Source organism: Opisthorchis viverrini (assembly GCF_000715545.1).
Source record: "Opisthorchis viverrini unplaced genomic scaffold opera_v5_120, whole genome shotgun sequence".
NCBI lineage: Eukaryota > Metazoa > Platyhelminthes > Trematoda > Opisthorchiida > Opisthorchiidae > Opisthorchis > Opisthorchis viverrini.
In genome coordinates, this window is record NW_008751779.1 from 674,030 (window position 1) to 701,626 (window position 27,597).

Sequence of the window (27,597 nt, forward strand, 5' to 3'; positions counted from 1 at the left end):
TTGTGTATGTGCTATTCATGGTTGTACGTGGGCTGGGATGCTGCCAGGGCGCCCACACCTAGACAGGGGGAGGATTATGGTCCTCAACCAAAGCCTTTGGCTCAAAAGCCTAACCGCAAGGTAGCGGTGTTTGGCGGGAAATGCAAATGCATTACCATTTCTACGGAACAAGTCGCCACATGTTCCAACCCCCAACCTGGAGGGCCAGGAGACTGTGTTCGTCAGACCTCTAACCATTGACCAACCTGGTATGAGAGACTCTGTGAGTGTCGCGGGACACTCTCCAGTATAGCTCAATGGATCGCTGAGGTGCGCAAACCGTCACACCACGGTAAGGTCCAGTCTCTTCGTGACGGCGTGCGTACTAGTGCAACACCCATAAATGTGCACCTATCGCGTTACGCCGAAGGGATACTGTCCACTTTTGCAACAAACAGCGATTATAATCAGGGAATTAACAGTATTGTTGACAGTTTGATGCACGCAAGACATACTAGCTGGACCGCATTCTGCTATCCATCCATCGATATTTACGGCAGTTGCCGGAGTAAGACTACTGGATTAGACGTCATAGAGCACCAACATTTAGAGTCTCTCAAGGCTGGTAACAATCTGTAGGTACTGCAGATCATCGTCTGTATTTTCTTTATCTGACACTAATTAGGCAGTTTTGACGGAGATCGTTTCAGTGAACAGCTGTGGTAGGAGTGCGACAAGTCGTCCACGGCGAACACTTACAGCGCATACTACTAGCTGAATGGCAGTAGTTGAGATATAACGTTCGCAGCACAAGCATAGCGGACAGCTAATGTTAAGGGATGGAGGAAATCAGCACACATCTTTGGTCACATAGTGAGATGATGACTATTACACGTCACGCGCTATGATCTTATAGACCCTGGGGGTCCTGAGAGTCAAGAAATCGTGGGGTGTCATGTGCACCTAAACTGAAATCCATCAGATGAAAGCGAGTTGATGGTAGTAATGGCGCAGGTCAGTGATTCGCACTGCAGCGCGTCGTACAGTTAATCAAGCTTGATCCAAGTGTCTGACGATGGGGTACGTCTATCGGTGACTTCGTGTAGCCCGCGATTTCATTTGGCTTATATCGAAAAAAAACTGATTCTCTCGCCAAGGCAACCATAAATTGTGTACCAAGGACTGGGATTGCCTGAGCACGGTGTACACCAATGGTATCACCCACGCACTCATCCGCGTAGTATTGATTGGAGGATCACGAAATCTGTCATGCACTAGTCAAGCTTCAAAATATGTGAACTGACACTCTTGTGCTAGTTTCTCTCTTGCTAATCCAAGACTAACGAACATTCGTTCTGTAGTTTGATTCAATAGAAGACTTCAGAAAGGCTGGTCTGTAGCTTGGAAGAAAAGACCATAAACTGAGTCAGGAAGCACGGATCACTGTACGCAGGACGTGTTGGCAAGCGGTACACTTGCCGAACTATTAAGTTTCATCGAAGAAAAGAACTCAAGCATGAGAACAACGTGCCTGAAGAATATAAAACATGAATATGTTTACCACACTATGACGCACCCACAACAGATAAACTATCACATCTAGGCAGGAATATAAAAAAAAACAATATGGCAAGACAATACGGAAATCTCAAGTAAATGCAAACAAGAAGAGCGACGGACCGGAGGGCCGAAACAGTGTGGAATAATAATAACAAGTCAAAGTATTCTTCTTTTAAGTTACCTAGTTTGAAAGAAAAACAAAACCATAAGTATCACACATTTGGTTGAAAATCTAGCACATCTGGGGCAAAATAAACAGTAGGCTAACGGCCAGAATCACGCATAAAGTGAAATGGGATAAACGAAATAGATTACTACACAGTGGAGCACGACCAACGGATACGTGAGAACAGAACGGGAGAGATGGATGGGATGTGAAATGCAACAATCACAGGAGTGGACGTGAGGTAAAGGAGAGCGAAGAATTCTGGACTCCAACTATACTGTACTGTAACAAAAAAGCCCCCAGTGGGAAGCTATAAACAAGGTCGGCCAAGTAAAAGAAGTGACGTAATAGACAACAGGGAGGCACTTGTATAACAACTGGCGAGCATAGTAGTCATGAGAAATGAATACACTGTAGAAACCAGACTCCTCCCAAAAAAGACCATTTCAGCCACTCCTCAGAGGGATATCTCGTTGAATCGTAGCCGACTGGAAACGTTTAGGTATACTCCCACAACCGGAGTGCCCTCATTCAGGGATTACTGTATTTCACTTTTTGGCAAGTTCTCGGCTGACCAAGTGCACTTCTCGGAAACAGTCAATGAGATCGTAAACAATATTCTCGTAGTCGGGTTGTGTGAGGGCAGCCAAAGTGATCAAGGGACGCCAGGACTCAGGGTTCTTTGATGCGCCATTCACTTTCGGACCAGAAAGCTGTCGGATTTCTGACGGGTCATGGCAACTCCATAGTTCCAGGCCAAATCGACACCCTTCAAGTGGGGAAAATACACGATGAAATTTGAAGAAATAAAGGGGGTGTACACGCGTCAACATAGTAACAGAGACTAAACTGTATTGCTTTGCTGGTAAGTGAAGCAAAATTACTGAACCGGGCGAGCGTGGTACTTTGGTTGTGTCTGGAAGCCAGCCGCTCTTAATAACCGAATGTCAAGTGAATTAGATGGATGTGTCACGTGCAGGCAAGAAGGCATACCTTGACCGGTCAGTGCCAGCCAATATGGACCGAGCATCAATAGCTTGATGCTTCTGGCCCTCTCACGAAAATTCCGGCGCGACTATATGGAACATTCTGTGATCACCCGATAAATATGGTTGTAATAGTCGTCCTTTGTCTCCATAGAGGACTATCTCAAGTCATCATGCACTTTGATAGACCATACTGGGCGTAGCAGGAAACCAAGGACCGTGACCGTTTGCACAACCGTTCAGCAAGTTACACCAAGTTGGATGGAACCAAATGGGGCAGTGAAAATTCTATGACGTCATATGCCTCCACAATGTGGCCTTTAACTGTGCACTCACCTTGACAGAGCAGAACTATTTTGTTGTAAATAGTATGAAAAGTCAAGGAAAATGATTACGTTCTCGCTTCGGCATAGAGATTATCAAGCGGTCGCAGATATGACCAATATTTTCTTTGTCGGCTGACATACACACGTGAAAATTCAGATATGTCACCTGATTTTGCTGCTCTTTACCCGATGGTAATAGTCAAAATCTCAAGGTGAGCGGAACTTTATTCAGTCTGCTATTCATGGATTGGAGTAGTTTGATGGATGTACGACATTATTATTTGCGCCGTTTAGGGAGGAACGAGTATCACAATAGGCGATGACATGTCTCCAAGACACTTGAACTAAAACCACCTTAACTGCCGTCAAGTGTCCTGTTTCTCTGGTCGGTAAAAAACATCAGGGTAATAACCAATGCTACTACAAAATTTTTAAGTAGCCAAAATACCACCAATTTTAGAGCAGTACTTCGACAGCCGGCCAATGGAAAATCCGCTACCGATTGAATTCAAAAGCTAGAGGTTTGTAACATAATTCAAAGTTAAACAAACCATCCCTCTGACCACAAAAATATTCGTTTTAGCTCAAATGATTTTTTTCAGCCATTCCTTGTGCTTCCTACTGTGAGTCACCAATGAGTAACGATTACACGGGCTCTTCGATGAATAATCTTAGGATAGAACGGTGCGTGAAAACCAGTCTGAGGATGCCTCAGAAACCGCCAATAACGTCACTATACCAGTATGCGGCAAACCAAAATTTGTATTGATCCGGTAGTTATTATGCCACAGCACTAAGCGTTCGTCGTCCGTCGGTCGATGGAGACTGATTGCAATGAAGCTCTGTGATGAGAAACAGAGTAGCCGAATTCCAACACACCACAAACACCCGAGGTGACAGCATTTCAGAGCAGTTACTCAGAAAACCTTGATAAAACTGAAAGCATTATCGCCACTTGACATGGCATTCTTCAGTCTTCATCCAAGCACGGAGGGGGTCACGCTGACCACATCCCCGGTGGCAGACCATGCCAACAATACCCAGAATTTTCCGTAACTCATTCAGTTCCTTCCACCTCTTAGCCTATTAGAGTTCCTTGAACCAAAGTTGGCACGGAAACTAGGGCTTTCCACGGTAGACGATAATTTAGCACGCGAACTAAACACAGAAGTTTGAAGTTCCTAGTGAAATTATACAGAGCTTCACCAAACATTTGTTCTCTGATCTATTGACCACCTACAAGTAACGCAAGCGGAGAGAGGACCCGATCCATTAACTGTGAAGAGGCTTGAGCAATGTTTAAATAAATGAGATAGAATGCTACGTTCTACCCCGTCTTAAGCTCAGGCAATTTTTTTCCGCTAGATACAGTACTTGGAGCAACTCATAGAGGGTTCTGTTTGACTCGATACCGAGGAGCGACGGGTGGACATCCAAGTTAAAAGAGCATTGTTCGGAGGCCAGTCATCCCTAATAACCGAACATCATATCACTTGAACGGGTATATCACGTGCAGAACACGGACCAAACGAAGCATGCCCTGACACTTGAACGGATATATCACGTGCAGGACACGGGCCAAACGAAGGCATGCCCTGATTGGTCAGAATGCCAGCCAATTCGGGCCGCACATCCTTGACTGGACGCTTCTCGTGCTTCTAGCACGACCTTGTGGAACACTGTGACTACCCTATAAACACAGTTGTAATAACTTTCCTTTGTTTCCATAAAGGGCTGTGTGGAGCTACCGTGCCATTTGATATACCGTAGTGGGCGGAGCAGGAAGCCAAGGGACCGATAAAGAGTTGCACGATCTTCCACCAAGTCACAACAAGCATCTGTTGTCAAGTTGATCTGAGAGACGCAGCATCGGTTGTCATGCTGCTCGACTTAATTGACTTCGAAGTTCAATCGCCATAGTTACAGTAGCAAACTAGGTTACCACTACATGACCGCCTTTTCAATTTTACTGGTTTGATATAGTGTCGCAGGCACCCAGTTATGGGTCAGCCTTTTGGTGTGTGTTGGCCACAAGATAAAGAACTTTTATTATTATTATTGCCATTAATCGTTCCTAGCTGCCAACGGAAGAAGGCACGAGGGCTGGGATACTGCTAGGAGATGCCAGACCTTCCGGTCCGCAAGCTGGCGCAAAATCACTGAACTGTTTCGAGCTTTTTATTATCACAGAATGGTAACCACAGAGTGACCAAGCTGTTGTCTGGTGGCTGGTGTACTTCACCAGCCGAGCTATGAACACGGTGAGAGTGACAAACGGTGTCAGCCATGGTAATTTATGTACACGTTCAGTCACAAGTGAATGGAACTGAGAGGTGAGAAGGAATGAAAAAACTGACCTTCAGATTCGAAAGGTCGAAGTACACAATCTGACAGTGGAATCCGACGCACGCCGACCAGCTTGTTGAGCTGCAGACAGGACAATACATCCCCTCGGGAAGAATACGACGTCTTAGCGATAGGAAGACAGGCCGAAGTTGAGGAGATTTTGAGCAATGGAGTATGTGCGTGAATATTTCCTGGAAACGGGACTGAGACGTTGGTCGAAATCTGGTCACGAGAGCTAGGTCTGAGACCACACGGGAGGCGAAACTGCGTACCTAAAAGACGACGCAATGTTTCGGGCCGGGAGTGTGATTCTCCACGCAATAAAGAGACCAACTCCCTGCCCAACTGCTGGTTTGAGAATACGTATTTTCTGGACTTCCGGCCTGATTGGATGGGTCTTGCAAGCAGCAAGCAATCGTTGAATAGAAAGACGTGTCGAAGCAAGCCTACGCGGCTACTGCTGTTCGTACGTTTGATAAACTAGAAATGAAGAGAAATAAGGGCTTCAATAGTACAATACCCCATACCACGATGTCTCAGTACCTAAGACAATGTTTGCAGCAATGAAATTTTCTCGACTATAATCTGAGCTGCTGACGTATAACAATTATCACTCGGATAGCCCAGCGGATCGTATCGCGGACTTGTGTTTGGACGATCCGGCTGTCTTGAATTCGACTGACTGTCCCTGAAAATGTTACCAACGTGTTGTTTCATTATCCAAAGAAGTAGAAAATATACAGGAAGATGTTTCGACATCGCCAAGTTCCATCGATCCATAGGAATAAGTAGGCTAAGAGTTTAATCCAGAAAACGCAAATTGCAATGCTCATTAATCAGGTCTTGAAGAAACTCGTCAGTAAAAATGAAACAGGTTCCAATCGGATCCACACTGTGGCGGAAATCGGCAATATCGACGTACTCAATGCGCTTGAGTACGTATCTACGGCAATCCACACGGAATCGTGGGTACGCTTAAACTGACAAGAACAAGCAAGACAGAAGTGAAACAAAATACAGAAACGAGGCAACCCTCCATTCGCTAGACACTTTAGAACGGGGCAAACAAAAGTGAACCAAAATGAACTGAATATGATTCTACCGGCCGTACAACAAAGTGCGCGAACGCTAATCCCAAACATGGGAAGATGACAGTTAACTCTACTGGTCCATTCTTTTATCGAACCAGTGGTAAATATCAGTTGGACACAGCAGTCTTCACAGCATGACGCATTTGCCTATGCTACCCGCTACATTCAACCTCGTGGATTCTACACCCTGCTGATTGTAGGCTAACAGAATCACGAGTCTGAAGTGAACCACCTACAGACGCCAAGTTAAACAAGTAAGCATTGCGAATAACGCCCGGTGAAGATATTTAGTTAGAAACCTTGTATCAAGATTCCTGTCACCGGACCTGTGTTATTCAAGATAAGGGAACTGGGACGGAGACAGTCACGAAACTAGGACAACTGCTTGCGTTTATTCAGTGTGGAAATGCGGGTTGGACATGAACAGTAGCTCTAGAAAAGAAATGCCAACAGACTGGGTATACAGCTCTTTAACCAGCTTGAACAAATCCCGGCACAAATAAGCTTTTCAATTTTGAAGCTAGAGCGCATAGAGACATTCCAACCCATTCGAAAAGTTAAACCGAAATGTTTTGTGCCATGCACATGCGTCGTACGAATGCGACATATATACATTCTGAGTGAAAGGACTGATGAAGGCCATCAGTCAAACACAAGTTCGCAGAGTGCACACTAGCCATGCATCATGGTGTAAGTCAAGTCGTGTGTCAAAAATTGCGCACTCGGCAGTAGAACAGTGTTCCAAGGTTGAAACCCAATACACACCAGATTACCAGATGGAACGACGAACCTCGCACCCCGTAGAGGGAGTAGAAAACAACGTCCTTCACACACAGAGGATAAAACCATTCCCTACGATATTTGTTTGACTCGTCCGAGTACCTGGTGCATCATTTTGGCTTTATACGACATTTCATGGAGCACCTTGCACTTCACGCACATCGTCACAGAAAAATACTGAAAAGCGAAAAAAACATCGGATACAGAACCTAAGCCAACTGTCGTCTTGGGCAATAACTAGTTTCACTCCTAAACTGGTGAATGTGTACAACGATCAGACCTGGTGTGTCACACATAATGTCCAGCGCACTAGGAATCCTCGAAGCACAGGGTGCTGCCGGACAATATGCAAACCGATCATGTGATCGGTTGATAAATGTCAAATTCTACAAGGGTACGACAGTATATCAAAGATGTAGTGTGAGTTTATGGTGAAAACGGGCTTGTCTTAAGATAGTATCGTTTTCAAACACAGGTAAGTTCCACAGACACCACGACAAACGATATTTATTCTTTGAACTTTCTATGATCGACCAATGGGTACTTCTAGAAGTTAACACACGTGATAGATACCGTTGGTCCACCGACAGACAACCACAGCCATGCCGATCCGTTTTTGCGAAGGACCCACTTGTGAAACATTAAATAGGGGAGGAATAGATGTGTTTACACTGTGGCCTTTGAAATTGATTAACACTTCATGAGAAAATCAGATAAAAAGGGAGAGCAATCGGTTAGGCGCTTTTAGTTGTTCTCTGAAAAAGGAGACAGCGTGTACAGCAGACCGACGAGAGTGTTGCCTGTAACATTCCAGCATCGAGAATACACCAAGTGACAAAGATGGCGAAAGCCAAAGATCACCTTAGATAACTTATGGATGAGAAACTTCCCTTGATCATTTCCATTCCATAAGACATCCTGTTCGCGAGGACTTTCAAAGAGCGAGAAACACCCGAGCATGTAAAAACCGGGCATGTTTTTGCAACAGAGATATACTAGATAGTCACAAATCCAGCAACCATCCCGCTTGCCTTGCATGCCTTTATGAAAGAAAAACTGGAAGCGTGAATCTGGAAAACCTATTGTAGCAGGAGTGATGCCCACTGTTGATGCAATCACTCCAAAAGATAATTTTGAAAGTAGGCATTATGGTTTATCTGTCTCTGATCTTCATTTATAAGCGCAAAAATGAAGTAGGCCGACAATTGCATAAGCCGCCGGTAATGATGCCAAACATGCCCCCTGATGAGTGAATGATTTGCGAATCGTACAAACCAGACGGTGCAGCATTTAGAGAATTACCGAAAAGAAACCTGTCAAAAAGTGAGTAGAAAACACACAAGCCTCTTAGACAGTATTCGTAACCACACACTTGCCAGTTGCATTCTACTGAATGAATCGTTTTTTACCCAAATAAACGAAATTGAGACAATTGTTGCAGTTCTGAGACTTGTAACAAGGCATTCAAATGTTTGTACATGGAGAAACTGTGTTGGAGTTCATGGTGTGAGTGGGAATAGCCCAACTTTGACTTAAACAGCCCCTCCCGGGTTAGGGTTTGTAGAGCAATAGCCCGTATGAACGAGCAGTGGTTCTATCTGATTACTTCCGTGAATAGCTAAACAGGGCTCTAGACAGTCTGACTTATTTACGACGATCTAATAGAGGCGGTCACAAGATAAAGTCACGAAACCTTGCGGTCAGTGTTTGAGTGAAGCGTTCAGCTGTAGCACGTTTTCGGTACCTAGCAAGAGGGATGGGATACTGCCAAGTCGCCCAAGCCTACACAGGCGAAGTCGAGATGCAGAGGTCGGATTAAAATACGGACCTTCTGGTCAGTTGCGCTCTAACAGTATTCGTAACCACACACTTGCCAGTTGCATTCTACTGAATGAATCGTTTTTTGCCCAAATAAACGAAATTGAGACAATTGTTGCAGTTCTGAGACTTGTAACAAGGCATTCAAATGTTTGTACATGGAGAAACTGTGTTGGAGTTCATGGTGTGAGTGGGAATAGCCCAACTTTGACTTAAACAGCCCCTCCCGGGTTAGGGTTTGTAGAGCAATAGCCCGTATGAACGAGCAGTGGTTCTATCTGATTACTTCCGTGAATAGCTAAACAGGGCTCTAGACAGTCTGACTTATTTACGACGATCTAATAGAGGCGGTCACAAGATAAAGTCACGAAACCTTGCGGTCAGTGTTTGAGTGAAGCGTTCAGCTGTAGCACGTTTTCGGTACCTAGCAAGAGGGATGGGATACTGCCAAGTCGCCCAAGCCTAGACAGGCGAAGTCGAGATGCAGAGGTCGGATTAAAATACGGACCTTCTGGTCAGTAAATTTGCGCTCTAACCATTGAGACATTTAAGCACTGCTAATACTTAGTGAGGTGAAAAACCCTTCCTCTACCCTTTGGCAAAAAACACTGATGGACCGTACATCATTTAGGGCAAATGGGTGTCTCGGTCACTTAAGAAACAATACCGTACGGAAAATAAGCAAACAGATCAATAAGTGTGGGCTCCCACGTGCTCAAAGAGACTAACCAGTGAGCTTGGTAAAATATTTAGTTTGCTGACAAAGAGCAATCCAAGCCCAAGGTTCAAAACGAATGTACGCTGTCAACAGAAGCGAAGTCAGATGGCTATCGATGCATGAAGCTTACAAACCGACTGACATCAGACATCCTCAAAATCATTTTTGTTAATATTGGGAATAACCATGGACCGCAAAAGTTTTAAGCAGGGACGCTTGAAATAGCGGTAAATTTCCACCACTATACAATCATCCACATACAGCACGAGAAGTTGGCTCAAAACGCAGCTAAGATTTGGATTCACATTACTCGGAAAACGTGCGCATTATATGAGGTGTTTGGTTGACGTTCCACTACTAAGCAATAACCCTGAAATGTCTGGTTCGATCATGAGTACTCTCTCATTCAACGCGGTGATTCCCACCACAGAGTACTTAGAATGGAAAAAGATCCCACCGTCTGAAGACAGCTGAAAGTGATACGTTGCCCAGTCGGTACAAAGAAACTGTTAAATCCAATTTCGACTATCTGATGCGTTCGAACGTTAACAGGAGAGCCGGGCGAATCGAAATACAATTAGTGTGCGTGTGATGTCAGAAGTTATATAGCCTCTCTCATAATGTTACGGACCATAAAGTATAACTGCCAGAGGGTTTACGTGTCGTCAAGGTAACACACAAGTATTCAGAACCTGCAAGGAATAGTGAACGGTCTCTACACTACAGCTCATGGACCGGGTCCGGTCTTCTAACTGTGGTTGAGTATGAAATCAATGCCTGAATGACAAGTGGTCGTGACAACGTCACTTCAGCTTTGTTTGTGTTATCGCACAGTGGACCCATAGTTCATCACAAGACCACAGATAGTCCAATGCAGCGTTTAACCAGCTTTGTCTGGGCGAAGGCATTCAAAACTGGTAATCTTCGAGGCTGCAGAGGAACGGAGGTTCCTCAAAAAGTTTCGGGTAGACTGACGAGCAGTGTAGAATGTCCTGCCGGGTGAGTTAGCAACGCTTGGTTGTTTTGGCCAATATTCCAGTCAGTCGGTGATATTGAAAGAAAAAGACAGACCGACTTCAGGTGCCACAGGGCCAAACAGAAGATGGATTAATCACAAGCCAGCACTTTTCGACATCCAACGGAACAAGCATAGAGCAATAAACGATGCTATTTGCAGTCTAATAAAAAATACTACGGCTTTACTTCCATAAGCCGAGATTTTCCTGAAGTGAAGCGAGTCCTTTCGACCGATTTCTGGGAACACAACAAAGTTAACACCGTGCTCTATTGCATGGGGGCAATCCGTAAAAAACGCTTCATTTGTCAATGAAGGATTTCAAGTTGGTGTAGTAACACAGTAATTGGGTTTTCTTCGTCAGAATCAAAAAAGCGTTCCTGGAAATCCAATATCATTATTTCTCGACCGAATAAATGTGTGGAAAGGTAGTGATAGTCGCTGAACCAATCAACCTGCAAAACCAAGAATTCATGGTGTCTAAGAAAATTCAGTCTATGTGGAAGAATTCTGAATATGGGTCACGAAAGTAGAACGCTATACTTTCCAAATGCACTGATAAGCCTCGTCAATCTTGTGCCAGAATTGTGCTGATAACAAAATATCTCTCAAACAGTAATGTTTTCCTGGGTAACATTTTGCAGTTCAAGAAAATGGAACAAAAAAATTTGCAAGGTAAAGTTGTCTAAAGCTATTTTATTGTGAGAGGTCAATACAAACGGCTTCTACATCCCTATGAAGCGATGGAAAGTGACAGTGGCGAGAAATTAGACAAAGGTTCCCGTCCGTATGACGAGATCCGAAACACTCGGTAGTAGAACCAAGGATTCTATGTTTCAGTTCTCCAGCGCCAAACATGACGCTCCAATCACTAGCGACCTTTTAGGTAGTTTTAACACTGGCTAGTAGAAGTTTCAGTTCTCTGAGGGTCTTTGATTTGATAGTTGACCTATGTAAACGGCTGAGAATAGTCCATTTGCTAGTGAGTTAAAAACCAGTTGTCCCTTTCTAGCATACCAGAGAGGACTGTGGAACCCCACATACACACAAATCATTAGTTCCCGAAAAACCTCTGAATGGCAATAACCTCTCCGTTAGCAAATGGGCGCGTCACGAGCACTTTAGGATGATTACCCCATCAACAGACTTTCAGCAGTAATTTGAAATCTCCCCTGGGTTGTGATGCGTCACTTTAGTTTCTTATTTTGGACTCGGAGCGCTAAGGAAAAAGTTTCATTCCATAATCTTTGCGAACACTGTGAATTAAGAGCAGCAGAACAGATAAACTTCCCATTCGAGTCAAGAAGGGTCATAGTAGAGAGCAATTTTTCGAAACTGGCTATGAAAACCAGAATTGAATGTGCTCAGACGGGTAGATGTTATATAAGTTAGTAGTTACAGCGGTCCGGGGGACCAATGCACACTGTTCAGCGTGTATGAAGAATGTTCAGAGAAGTAGGCGAAGTGTGTGTGTGGGGGGGGAGGGGTGGACACAATATATGCAGCTGGTTAGGTTCACATGCCATGCAAAATACAGCAATACTTTTCGTCACACAGAGCCTCTGGTTATGGGGTTACCCTTCCGTGGTAAACTGCTTAGCGTGCGCAACAGTTCGCGTTTGGGTGACCTATAGCCTAGACGAAGAAAACCACGGGAGGAACGATTAACAGCGGAAAGGCAAACATTATAACCCATATTTTGAGTAAATACACTCAGGACCTCAAAATTATCGAGCATTTTAGGTGAAGTTGATTGCTTTTTAAAGCACCAATACAACCCAGTGATGTATTCTTTTTGAATCTACACGAGGTGGGAACCAGTCGCTTAGTTTCCTGCACTTCGGTCTTTTTGGATGGACATCCCGAGACGGGGCACATCAACGGTTAGAGACGGCCAGATACGGCCCAGTCGCACCCTCGTAGGAGTTCGTGCATCCAAGCTATTGTCTTCAATGCATAGCTCCCTTCACAATTCCCCCACTTAACAACCCTGTATTTATAACCAATTTATTCAGCTCCCGCCTCCAACGCGCAGCTACCTGCCCCACCTCCCCAAACCATCGGTGAACAAAACTGTGACAGCTACAACCACTGTACGACAGGTGCGCGGTTCTTACAGCTGGTAATAATAATAATAATAATAATAATAATAATAATAATAATAATAATAATAATAATAATAATAATAATAATAATAATAATAATAATAATAATAATAATAATAATAATAATAATAATAATAATAATAATAATAATAATAATAATAAGTCAAATTGATGACATCATTCACTTAATACTGCAAGTGGGTTTCGAGTAGTTTAATCTGAAGAGAACTAATTATCATCGTGGACATGGAAAGTGAGTTTCAAAATGCCGATTTTTGATTGAATGAAGAATTAGAATACAAACCTGAACCATAATGCAGTAGAACACAAGGCGACGGTAGGGTTGAACCAAGTCCGTTAACATATCCAGTCCAAAAGAATGCCATTTCCGGTCAAGCCTCGTAGGTCGAGTTGTGGAGGGAAGAACTAACGATCTGGCAATCTGGCCCACCAGCTCAGTGTGATCAAATCCCTGAACGAGCGGATTCATTTTGATTCGGTTACAAATTGATGAAAGCTTTGCAGGGGAAAATTCAGCACGTCGGAGTTCCAACTGTTCTCCATTATCAAGAGGAGCGTCTGCTTCTGACTCTGGGAAGAGAAAGCCTGTAAGCAGGGGGAACAAAGAAAGATAACGTAACCATGTACGGTTCTATCCTCAGATGAGTGGTGATATACATTCGTCGTAAAGGGGTAACTGGTTCACATGACGATGAAGATATATGTACATATAAGCAGCATTGTGACGCAGTCGGCTAGGACTTGGCTACTGGCTGCATTTTTCAGCCAGCTGCTGCGGCGAAAAGTAAGTGGAAGAAGGCTAACCGATTTTTGGCTGCTCAATGACTGAGTTCGTATTCTGTGAACAGCGATTCCATAAGTTGAGTCTGAGATGAGATTCGTGAAAGGAACAGCAGTAGTAATTTCCAAAAGTGAAATATATGCTTCAGTGGAATTCGATTAACATCACAGAGGAAGCAGTCAGTAACTCACCTAGACAGTTTTTTGTGAACATGCTCACAGTCTGTTTGCCCAAGCTGGTGCGCGCAGCGCTTTCATTGTGCAAGCTAGTTTGTAGCAACAGGACCGAGTAGAACAATAACAAAATCTGATTCACTGTTACAGGAGCACACAAAGCACCCTCTGGAGGCCAGCGTGACTCGTGATAGCGCTCAGCAAGACACTCGAGGTACCGCCCGATCTCTTGCGATTCCACCTGCGTGGTAACAACAGTGGTAAAGATTACCCGTGAGCATTTGCGCGGCGTTCATTACTTTACCTAATGACGAGAAATTCAATCCAATCTCAAGGGCAAATCAAACCATATAGCTGCGATCACTTTTTATATTCAAACCAAACTAGCTGGTATATAAACAACTGATAACTTCACCATGCCCCGTCAACCTGGTTGATCGAAGACTGCCCTCCTTCCTCTACTCGATTAACGAGCATAATTTGTGTTGGGTGGAAACGGATTTAAAAAATTTGAGGCTGAGGTTCTATTGGTGCAGTCAGACTTTGAAAATGGGGGACCATGTTCCTCGTTGTAGTTGGCAGATGCTACAAGATAAGGTATCAGTAATCTTTACGCTGTCAAGCAGGTACAAGTACAGCACACGTGCAACCATTTCAAATGATTGTAAAAGGGTGATACTAGATCCCTTTGTTTATATCATTTTATTCACTTCTTAAAAGGCTTCGTTCAAATAAGGCGACAAGATTGTGTGGTAGTCAGACAACAAAAATGGAACACTAATGTTGCTGTGTGTGTGACGACGACGACGACTTGATTTGGTGACCCATCTTCTAACAAATCATTTGAGTGAAGGGGACAAAGTTATCAAGTCGGCGGAAATTCGCACCGAGATCCTATATTGTCCTGATACTGCCTTTGTCAGATATGGGACTCAACAAGGCAGTCTCAGTAACAGCACAGGAAGCAAAACGGTTACACAAATAAAAAAAAATCTTAATTCAAGTGCGGCTTTAGCAAAATACCAGCCAAAATGCTGCTTACGACCAAATAATAGTGCGAACCCAAAACAACGCTTAAGTCAGAAGGAAAACGAGGTGAACCTCGGAAACAATTTGCCGCAATGTCAACATAGTTCTATCTGGCAACGGAACCAAAACAAATTCGAAAACCTCAAGGGATGTTGTGGGAATATGAAATTTCAGTGCTGGATATGGGCATTTCTGTTTGACAGCAATTACGACGAATAATGGGAAGACCGGTTATTATCATGGGAATAACAGAGCGAAAGAGGGAGTGGCCAACCACGGAAAAGAGCATACGATGTTGGCACCACAGCGATAATGGAGGCAATGACAATGATGGGGTTGGCGATTTCCGCGGCTTCGGGAATTAGTCGGTTTCGCGTAGACCGTAGATCACACCCCGAAAGCTCAACATTCTCTAAAGCTACTCCATGTCTTGTGTCTAGGCGACGTCATGACTTGGCCTGATGGAACTTTCGTACCAAAGCGAAACATCGTACACTATCAACTGCTCTACCAAACGATGGTCATTCAATGGGATCCAATTTTGTTCAATTCACTAGAAAATACAATCAGACCCGGTGCAATGCGGTCTACTTTTCGCTATCCACACGATGAAAACAAGTGTCCGGTTGAAAACAACCCCAACTGGTTGAAGATAGTGGTTCATTACTGCCAAATTCAGGATAGGGGGTGAAAGACAAGTTTCTTCACAAGCATGAAGGTACAGTATGATACCTACGATGACATCCATGACATGGGCAGCGCACGTCAGCCTGTTACCATATGCTTTTTTGTATTCAGCGTCCTCTTTGAAGACAGAACAAGTCAAACAATCCAGACGGTTTGTAGATACATTGCAATTAGCTTTCTTTCGAACAATAAAAACCGAGGGCGGGACAAGACCGGACACTGACTGCTTAAAAAAATTTGCATCAATGCCACTGAGGCTACAAGATGAGAACAAAAACAAAACCTAAAAAGCTGTCGACCGGATAGATCAATCCCGCCCAGCGGTTGTCAAGATACAAAATAGACAATGTATGAGGGAAAAAACTGGGTCGCTGCTACTGTTCGTGTGTATCGAAAGAATACTGTTGGTCGTGGTACGACACAAGTGAACGATGATAATCAATCGTGAGCTGCACTGTGACAGAAACAGGCTGGAAATTTGAAGGGAAGATGAGCAACAAATTCATCCGTCAATGAATAGGGGGAGGTGGTTTTACAAAAACATCAACAATGGCTACGACGCAACCAAGTGACTAAAAGTGGGTCATTAAGTGATCAAAAGCATCGGGAGAATATTCGCACCGCCATTAAGGGAGGAAGGCTGAATAAATTGGATCGCACGCTGGCAATGAAAAATGTCGAAAAGCACGCACGTTTATGAAATAGCGAATCCACCTTGGAAGTACGAACTGGCTTGCTAGCATTCCCATCGCTGTTTGTGTGTATGTGTGCGTGAGGAGAGAACTTACAGGCATGCCAAACCGATGCACAGCTTCCCGTATGGCTTCATCCACTTCGCTCTCACGGAAGTCGAGGGAATGGAAAAGACATCTGTGGAGAAAAAAGGTAAACAAGTGGGCAAGTGACGTGCAGGAAAACACATGGAGTTACTGTATAATCAAGTCCCAACACACACGGGGAATAACTACGAAACATTCCGCATTGGTAGCTTGACCAGGATGATAAACGTCGGGGCGACTACCGAAGGAACGCCATCAAGTTTCTAACGCTTCTCGTCACAAAGGAGCACACAGTGCACATTTTGATCTAAAATGCATTTGGTCAGTTGGCGTTCTCATATGAGTATGAGTGATTAACATAAAACACATGTTATTAACGGTTTACTAATACCCAAACTGGAGGTAAAATTTTTCCGACCTCCAATCAAAACCAGAAACCCGAATAGAATAAACTTGTCCTTCTATCGGGAATCACAGGAACCAGCTAAGAAGAGTGCTTGGTTTTGGCTGTTTGACAAATTGGTTTCCCTGGATTCAACCAGTGGAGGTGAGTTAGAGACGAAATATCTGGTGTCAGATACAGCAATGGCGCAAAATGAGTTCACACTGCTTGAGTGTTGTTTGACTGGACAGAGCCTCTCAATGCAGACCACAATAGCCACTTGGAAAGCAGGGGTACGAGGGCCCAATCGAATGAGTAGCCCTAACCTTTGAAGCTTTATATATATATATATATCTATGAGGTTGCGCTTAAAAGAAACTGAAGCTGTAAACAGAATTCTAAATATCCATCAACTGATTGTATAACCCCCAGCAGCACCAAGAATGGGTTCCTCAGTACCCGCTAGTTAGATAACAATTATGTACTTTGTGCTCAACCTATTGATACAGCTTTGCACAAATAGTTATAAATGGTGGAAATGAAAACGGTGCTAAAACTAGTATAGACAGTAACGGTTTCATTCTCATGAGGCGACGATGATCAGTACATTAAGTGATCAGGAGCTGCAGTATCGTCCGCATGCATTAGGATCCACGTCAACAGTAGACTGAATGCTGCTTTTCGTTTATCCATGGAACGATGAAAAGGCGAGTCGTTTTGTCATGACGAAGATGATTCAGGACAAGATCCGGTTTGGTAAATTCAGGTCCATATAACCTGGATTATATGATTTACCATAAACTGTGGAAAACGTATTTACCGCATGGCTAACCGAGCAGGAAATTAAAAGGATCTAGAGAGAACCGTCCATTTCAGGAGAGAAAATTCGGAGCAACCAAGAAGCAGTGAGTCGATTGTCGACTGCTCACAATCATGAACTCGAATGCCAAACGCGTGCAACCAGAACGTTTGAGATGAACGCAAAAGAGAATCAATCGTGAAGGCCTACATCGCACGGTGATTCGAATAAACAAGGAACTGAACTAACAAGCCCAAAGTAGGTGACCGTTAGACATAAATCTGAATGGCTTTTAACTGAAGCAGAACGTGCGTGTACGGCTCTATCACATACAGACTATTCGATAGGATCGGCCCTCACGCAAGGAGACCGGTGAAGTATCGAGTCTCAAGCAGCGTCTATATAAGGTTGATCCAGCGTTGACAAGCTAAAACACAAGCGAACATGTAGCGAAAAGATGAAAACCATCCTGATACCCTCCATCCAAAGAAGGGAAAAGCAAACGCTTACTTCATCACAGCAGAAGGTGATACAACTCCAGATTGTGTCCCACCAAGAAAAGCCCCTAGCTGAGACCGACAGAGACCCGGGGTGGAGAGTATAAAATGAGCAATCGAATCTGGGCGGCTAGTTCGTAGAAAGCCATGCCTCTCCAGAAACGTCAGGCTACGAGTGGGATCACTAAAATGGATGAAGTGAAAAGATATACATAAAAACAACGAACGACGGGATAAACATGAATGCAAACCGCGTGAATCACGTGTTTCTGTTGTCAACAATGTCAATCGGAAACAAAAAGGAAAACGACCGATCCTGCTAAGCAGAGTTGATAGGGACAAATGGAAAGAAAAGTCCCAAGTATAAGCTTTTCTGAAACGGAGTACAACTCACTCATAAGCGTTCTCTTGGCTGTCACTTGTGACTACACTAACGTAGACAAATCGTTCAGCCGTGATGTCTCTGCGGTGCATCTTTGTCTTGTTACCCGAAGGAAGCGCGAGGGTTGAGACATTGCCAGTTTGCTCAAGCACAGACAGAAGCAGTAGAGATGTTGAGATGGGGTTTAAACCACGGATCTCTCGGTTCCGTCTTAACTACTGAAACACCTTGACCCATTTCGACCACCATCGACCTCAAAAACGCTCATGTTGAAGGAGGATAAATAGGCTTTGCGGATTAAAACATTCATTTCGTCAGCAGTGCCACTATCCGATGCGATGCAACTATCAGGGTAGACAAATTTGTCCACCATCTCAGGTGGTTCTAATATTATAACAAGATTTGGTGGTTCACCCGCCTAAAAATTCGCACTCGGAAGTTGCAACGTGTATATCAAAACGCACTGCGACTTTATTTTGATTGTTTATTGTAATTTGTATGTAGATGGAGTCTGCTATTTGATCTTCGACGTCCTTCGCTGACGGAAGCACGCAGCAGGACTTAGGATAGACTTTCGAACCAATAAGTAGTGATCAGCGCACAGTCGTTGGGAGCATTTAAACCAATTCTGCTGCCTAATCTGTCCTCACACTTGTCAATTCTCACCAACTTGGTGCTCGATTCGTCAGCCAGAGTGGTGATAACCGTGGGTAGATGGCTAGGAATGGACGCTGAATCTAGGGAGAAGACAGCGTCGTATTGGCCAGAGTAGTAATTCGAGTTGAAGCTAATAAATTAGAGACCTGTCGTCAGAGGGTGACTGCAGGATGGAATTCGTGTTTAGGAACGTTGAAACACAACCTTGATTAGGTAGTCAACGGCATCCTTGCTTAGAAGCCATCACATGCAATACATAACTTACCCACGCCACCTCAAGTTCTCGCTTTCCGCTGAGCTGATCTTCAGTGCACGACGATGTTCACTTTCTATTCCACCATCGACCGGTCGACGAATGTGGAGGTACTGCACATCAGTGAATAAGCAATATTTGATACTCGGGAGGCATAGATAACTAAGAACTTAAAGAATATGAGCATCCCTTTCAGGGAGGTGAACAATCGGTGGATTTATTGCTGGGCAAGGTTTCCAATTAATTGAAAACATGAGCATCCCCTCATTGCATTGGCAATATTGCTGGACCGAGCGATAGCTCGCAGTGTTCTGCAATATGCTACAGGAGCAGCAAACAGTACACAACAATAGAAAAAATTCACGAGCCACAAGCAAAGTAGAAGCCCAACTGTTGAATTCTTTCAGACAAAAAAATGCATGGGACGGAACTCCTCATCCAATTATTTTGCAGAGAAAACCAGCAGTATTCGAACATCTAGCCAACCGATATGGTCCGAGAATCATGAACCACTAACAACAGCATGCCAAAGTAACTGCGAAAGGCATCTGCTAGCCTACTGAACTACCCCACTAACTTACCGATTGAAACAATTGACGCCCACGCTTCGAGTGATGGCAAAGCAGGTCTCACAATTGAACTTCCCCATGTATGATGTATCCACGTAATCCAGTCGGGGTAGTGCATCCAAACAGAGGAAATATTGTTTGGCTGCAGCGCAGGCTGGACAAGTGATAGCTGGCTTGGGGAGAGCTGATGGGGCGACCAAGGGACAAGAGTCTTGCCCAATCACATCCGACTGTGTTGGTGTTTCATTTACACCAGAACACGGCTGGGATGAACGGGCAGAGATTCGCTGTTTTCGCTTCCAAATAGGTGAGGTAGGTTCATTTAATGTACCTGATGGACTCGACAAAGGCCGCATCAACATCGACTTGTCCGTAAACGGCTGAAGGCAGCAGAAATAACGAAAGAGAAAAAATAGAACATTGACAAGTTGGCAAACGGTGAATTAAGCTGATCAGAATAGAACTTATGCACTGCACTTTGTAATCACTGAAGTGCAAACTCCAATTTTACTGATAGAAAGGAATGGAACATGAGGACAGCGCGGATGTTTGTGTGATTGCGTATGCTTGAACGCGTAACCGACCAAATGGTTCCGGGTTACGCACATAAGTCACTATAACTACCGGGATGCTTTCAATGAAACGTACGGATTTGATCGAGGGATTGTGGCAGGTTAGTCAGCACCTTTTAAATCCTCAGCATCTTTTAAACATATCGAACTCGAGGTGGGTGAGAGGTTGAGGTGCGAACTAACTGACCGGAAAGTCCGTGGTTTGAACCAAACTCCGGCGTTTCGATTGTCCCTGTCTAGGCTTGGGCAACCTGACAGTTTCCCAGCCTTCTCATTTCGGGCAGCGTTAAGCTGATCAGAATAGAACTTATGCACTGCACTTTGTAATCACTGAAGTGCAAACTCCAATTTTACTGATAGAAAGGAATGGAACATGAGGACAGCGCGGATGTTTGTGTGATTGCGTATGCTTGAACGCGTAACCGACCAAATGGTTCCGGGTTACGCACATAAGTCACTATAACTACCGGGATGCTTTCAATGAAACGTACGGATTTGATCGAGGGATTGTGGCAGGTTAGTCAGCACCTTTTAAATCCTCAGCATCTTTTAAACATATCGAACTCGAGGTGGGTGAGAGGTTGAGGTGCGAACTAACTGACCGGAAAGTCCGTGGTTTGAACCAAACTCCGGCGTTTCGATTGTCCCTGTCTAGGCTTGGGCAACCTGACAGTTTCCCAGCCTTCTCATTTCCCCCGGGCAGCGTGACAGCCTTGGTACCAGTGTTACAGCTGAACGACTATATATGTGATACACATATTATTACATAATAAACAATACAGTTAGATGCAGTACTGGTTCAAATGAAGTGAAATTACCAGAACTACAAACTTACTGTTACCGTTCGACAGGGGTTCCGACAATAGCGTGGTAGGCGAATTGTAACATCCTTCAATCGACCGGTGGGCTCCAATCCAAATCCCCTCGGAACAGAAGGATGACGAGCTAAAACAGTCAAGTAAATTACAAATCAATGAGATGGAGTCGTTTGCAAACGCTGTATTCACCTTCTGGTTGTAGGACAACCAAGGGATGATCAATTGAAATAGAACACGTTACAATCACAGGTTGGAAATAGTTTTTAAACTGGAGAATTAGTGTGGCGTATAGTGGTAGAATGGCTTCAGATATCGTCAACTGTTTATTCAAGGACAGGATAGCAGGTTAAATACTACTGTGGTCATCGTTCTTTCCCGACAATCTCCACACAATTCGCGTTGGAATGTGAAAAGTCATAGGTAATCAATTTCAAATCAGTACGTAGAGAATTGCGAATCACGACACGTGCTTCTTGGGTGTGAAATGGCATTAGGACTACATCGTCCATTTGGCCGACAACCGACCAGCAATCGAAATAGACATATAGGATATTTATAGGGTCTACCACTGATACTCTAAGGTTCCAAATACCGAGGTCAGAATCGAGATTCGCATCCACTGATGACGACGATGCGAGCAACTAGTTGCACATACAAGGAAGTCAGAATGAACACCAGATGGATTTGCAAAGGTGAAAACGTTGGTAAGCAATATCCTGGGTTATCTACTTGGGCACAATTTGATGAAATCCGTGAGTCACAATAAAATCTTTCTCGTAGAGCGAAATGGAAGTTGCCGACAAACACACAGGCAGATAAGGAGTATCACGAATCAGGAAAAGCCTACCGGCTTAAAGCTGAGAGACGTGATAGGCCCAGTAAGTTCTCCGATGCCTTCCACGTTTAAAGTACACGAGAGGCTTTAGCAACTAGAATGATAATCGAGTACAGAGGTCGGAACGAACAGGTTATATCGAGAGTGAAGGGAGATATTGTGGTGATAAAAGGTTAGACAAGGACGATCCAAGCAGCTCAATTTGTTGTCGACGCAACATGAAGAAAACGGAATGCATGGTGGTCAAATCACCGTGAAATACTCACCGGTCATATGGTTACAAAGAACCGCCCTTGGCGGGAGAGGGGACCCAAAACCAAGGGGCCGATTCCTCCAATTCTGATTTTTCACCAGGGGACCTCTAGAGAAGATACTGTACACAAGTGAACGTTTGAGACGGAATCACCCTATGAAAATAAGGCCTAAACGGATTGTGTGGTTCCTCAACTAGTCCAAATATGACCAACACCGTCTGACGGATATTAGAAACCGTAATAACCGATCAGATCGATATTTCAAAAATCGAGGTCCCGAGTTTAGTTTCCCTGAGTGAAGAGGAAAATGTGCCTGAACAAACCACAACTCCGTTCGGTTCGACAGTGAGTTTCACACAGAAATGAGCCACACTGTTCTTATGAAGATCCAACGAACTAACGATTCAAGGTCGCTAGGATGCTAAGTGTGACGTCAACTCAGTTCCGCCTTGTAAGTGTTTTTTTTATCAAACAAGCCACAAGTTACACGACACCGAGTACGACTCAGGAATATGAAGTAATCATACTTTCTCATTGTCGCGTGCTTAACGTAACAATCACAGCAACGAAGACATCTTCCAGGTGTCTCAGATGATGGCTACGGGCCAACAAATCTAACGCTGATCCGACAAGAATTTCAACAATGCAACAGCAATAAATGTCATCTACACTAAATTCGTCCTGGTTAATGAGTGAAACCATGTTGAAAGGGTCGAAGATGACTGAATGATGAAGGGTGCAACCGTGGGGAGTTCCCAGAAATTTCTAGTCAAATAACTAACTGTATGGCAGAGCGATTTCGGCTGACCTCGTGGGTGTTGTAGTGAAAGGAGAGATCATAGCCGATTCCACACTGTGTGATGCACAAATCAATGGAATGATATTTCAGCACATCAATGAGTTGATCAAGTCCAGATAACTGATTAGATCACTAATCGGGGTATTGCTAGTTTCTTGGGCTATTTCACAAAAAAAAAACGGAAAATGACTCTCAGGAAAGCGTGGGATATAACGAAAGTCATTATATAGGTAAAATAGGTTCTTTAATGTTGAAGATGGAGTAAAGATAATTATCGTGAATGCATGGGGAGATTCTTCAGAATATAATAGAAGGTCCACAAAAGTTCTATTCTTTCAGCGATTACAAATACAGTAGGTTGTACATCTTGGAGTGGGCCAATTTCTTCAATAAGTATGGACTTGCTTTGGCACGCAACACAATGAGTCGTGAGTTCTGCGAACATCAAGTCCAAATTTATCAACCACTGTTACGGAGTGTGTTGAAGACTTGAATGTCGTTGAGTGGGAGCTGAGAAAATTCACGGAAACAAGTGGCGTTTCGCAAACTATACACGATCAGTAGGCGATAGTGCTGAGCCCCCCCCTCGGTAAAAAAAAGCAAACTATTCACCAGTGTTTCACTGTGTAACAGAAATAACAAGTAATTCGATTGGACCGATTCCATCAAAATACCACGCTGCTTTGTTGTTGGGTAACGAAGCTGCCGCTAACAATCATATTGGGAATGTGTGGCGAAACTCTGCAAACGAGACAACACGTACACGAACATCCAACAGTTTAATCCCGTTCCACAAGAATCCGCTCCTCAGCAAACCTACCCGACAAAAACTAGGAGTTATTCGGTTGCTAACCGAAGCCTAGGGACTCGCCACACAGTGAGAGTTTTGTATCCGTTACACTGCAGTGCCGGTGTTTTGGTTGATTTGTGCAGTATTTGATAGAAACGCTGAAAGTATGAATGCTCTACAATATTGACACCATCATATGGAGTTGAAAAGATTGTAGAAAAACACTTACTTTCAGTATTTTCCGCAACTGTCCTTGCAGCTGCTGCATGTGATTTGGGTGCATGCGGAGGCACAGGTGGCGGCAATTTCAAGATACCTTCATTTGGCCTGGAATCCTCAATAGGAATTTCCGGATGATCACGTAACACCGAAGCCTGGTGTGGGGCGCAATAAGCAGAACTACTCGAATGAGAACTGAGTCCTGAATCACGAGCGGAGGTGTCGGATTCGCCAGAACAAGTCGTGGTGCGTACCCTTGGTCTAGGTGAATAGCTTGAGGGAATAAGTAAAGTGTTTTCTCGTAGCCCCCGGATATTGGGTTGGATTGTATTACCCGATGAAGGCGGGACGTCATTCGGAACGAATTTGGAAGCAGCGATATGCTGCGATAAATGTGCAAAACTTCCCACCAACGCTGAACAACCTGGATTTGGACTGTCGTTCAAAAGGTTCCGGAAACTTGAATGGAACGAACTGAGTTTTTGCATCGGTGGAGGCAACAGCTGAGATGACGATTTATCCGAACAGTCGGTGGAAATCCGCGAATCTGATGGCTATGAAAACGGTACACACGAAATGACTGATAAATATTACGACACGAAACGAGACGTCACAGAAATTTAACTTTTGGAATCAATTTCGATTGGCACGAATAAACCCCTTCTAGAATAAAACAGTAAGCCATACTACACAAAGCATAATTACTAACAGCGATTATTTAAATAAATTATAATACAGTTGAGCTTCCGCGACAAGCGATACCCTACGGGATCGACGACTTCACTGCTCGTTGGGAGGGCTTGTATGATGGGATGGATTACACAAGATTCTGCTCAAGCTGCACTTTCGAAAGGATCCTTTGGCAGTGTCGAGTGCACTTACTGGTCATTGATGTAGTGCATGTTGATCTTTTCTCCAGACGTGGTGTTTGCTGGTCGGTCCGATCACTGAATATTGTTCTCAAAATACATAAGAGCTTGCTTTGAAACTTCTAAGAGTTTGTCCTAGAAAATGAGGTTCCAAACATTCCACTCAATATTAGCTAATAAAGATGTGGTTGGTACTGCTTGCGAAGCAAAGTCACTCCGATGCCGATATCAGTCCAGATGAAGGATAGAGTTGGAGAACATAAAAACGACATATTCAGCTAGTCTTGACAGAACCTCCTATGGGAACCGACAGGTGGTTTTCTGAACGTCAGTGGCTGTGCGTTACAAGAGGTAGAAAACAAACATTTTTTTAACAAATGAAGGAATATGCTGGAACTGCACATAGCTGACCCGACGTATAAACAGCAAGGCACAACTAAGAGACCAAACATATGGCCGACCGACGGGATGAGATTGATATATTTATTTGAGAGAAGCGACGAAAGGACCCCCGACGGTCAATTGATGCGGAGATGCACCGGCTCACACAGTCGAGCGGTGCACCAAATACCTGCCTTCTAGAAAGTGAACGTTGTAGAAGCGAAGAGATGAACCACTTCTCAACCAGTTAGGCAAAAGTGACAATGTTATCCAGTTGTTCAACCACCATACCAAAAGCTAAACGCAACACTCCGTCATGTTGTCCATTTAATGAGCAGGTATTTGCTATCTGCGCAACACCAACTGAATCCAAAACCATTGGTGGAATGGCAGTAGCAAGCATGTTTTGTCACTTTTCTTCTCCAGGTTAGTGTACACTGATAACTTTGCTCTACTCCACTTGTGAGGTGCCTATGCTTTGCTCTGTTAGTCATCTGCGGTTTAATTTGGACGTATTTAAACCGGACAGCAACCTCCTATACCCTACCCGATTAGTCTCAATCAGGAGGGAACTAGTAGATAGTGTTTTAGGACCGGCCACTTCCGTGCAGCAATAAAAAATAATTTATTCGGAGGAAGTGATCTTATCGTGTTATGGGATGTTTTTAACCAGGTTAAAGCATTTAATAGAGGAATTTTTCATCCGTTAAAATCGTCTCCGTAGAAGGGGGATTGTAAGACAAAAGGCTGCCAATTGGGAGGGACTGCTGGAATTTGGAATTACAGAGTGGTAATAATAATTACACCTACTGGAAGCTTGTGATGACAAGATGGAGATCGTGCACATCCGCCAGAGGAGATCGAACCAGGCGAAGGAGATTCCGTACTGGGGCTTGAGGGTGTCCTTGAGATACACATGGACCATGACCGAAAAAATGGATCGTTTGCCAAAGTACACGGATCACGGTTGGGTACAGATCGTCCACGAAAACGCCTGTTATCTTCTGATCGACTTCTGTGTTCAACCAGCTTCAGATCACCTAGATTAAAGTATTTGGTGAGTAATCTTGGGTTTACAAAATGAGACGCACAATGGTAGGACTGGCACGAAATACATGCCAAGTTTGAACACGGTGCTCGTTCCAAGACCTCATCACACATAACACTAGTAGGATCTCCCAAACAAGTGATCCAGCAACTATCATGAGTGTCGTCAGATGTCCAGGAAATATTCCATTTGAAGTCAGCAACCGACCGAAGAGACGATTGAGGATCTGGGCAGTGCATTCTGGACTTCTGGACAAAGCATATCGGATTTCTGGCCAACGGTAAAATATACGAAGCAGGAGAGAGCTACAATCTAAGGAAATCAACGAATTAAGAACACATTTAACTAGAGGTAGAATGCAAAAACACTGGTAGCCACTCAGCAGCACTCGATGAACAACCAATTCGATTGATGCTAGTGCTCAGAAATGAGAATCGGCAGATTTAGAAGAAAACAAGAAGGGCCAGGAAAATTTCCTATCGGAGATTGATGATTGTATAGTAAAACGGCTTTTGCACTACTGTGGTTACCCCACTCGGTACCGTGCTTCAAGGACGGCATAAAAAGCTGTTGGATTTTACGATCCCTGGTTATCACGTAAGAGATCTTGCCACAGTTCTGTACTACTTATGTGTTGCTGTGGTGGAACGCGAAGGCTCGATAATAGGTGATGAACATATGTAGATAGTCACCGGTATCTTCAGCATGCAGGAAACGACCTCCGCTTCCAACATAGGAATACTAATCTGACGAATAAATAATACACGCATCGGTTGCGGTTTATTTCTCCGAGGATAAGCGAAATAAAGGAATGACAAAACATTAGAGGCGACAGTCCAAAAAGTTTATTGACGTCAACTTATTCTGTATGGTTTGATTGGGCATGGAGTGAAAGATCTACTCATTGAAGGCTACATGCTTGATTGGGGACCGCCAGTGGGTGTCTGGCGGGAGAGTAGTCACCCAGTTTACCAACTACTGATTTGCTTAGTCTCAGTGTCCTTCTCTGGAAGATAACGGTTTGCAACGCGACTGAGTTGGCTGACAGCAGCCTTCATGCTTCATTAACAAGTGCCGGACCGACTACCCATGAGTCCTTTGTATCCAACACAT

At 44.0% G+C, this 27,597-nt stretch overlaps 1 protein-coding gene across 1 annotated transcript; it reads right to left on the minus strand.

Annotated features, from left to right (window-relative positions):
* Positions 1-1,504: 1,504 nt before the first annotated feature.
* On the minus strand, positions 1,505-26,757 carry T265_06116 (hypothetical protein; the record flags this gene model as incomplete). The annotated part of the gene is made up of 11 exons (XM_009171302.1): positions 1,505-2,474; positions 5,375-5,843; positions 13,195-13,496; positions 13,884-14,106; positions 16,370-16,451; positions 18,052-18,222; positions 19,912-20,279; positions 21,307-21,416; positions 24,197-24,740; positions 26,247-26,476; positions 26,528-26,757. The coding sequence occupies 11 exons, from the start codon at positions 26,721-26,723 to the stop codon at positions 2,254-2,256; spliced, it is 2,916 nt and encodes a 971-aa protein (XP_009169566.1).
* Positions 26,758-27,597: the final 840 nt, after the last annotated feature.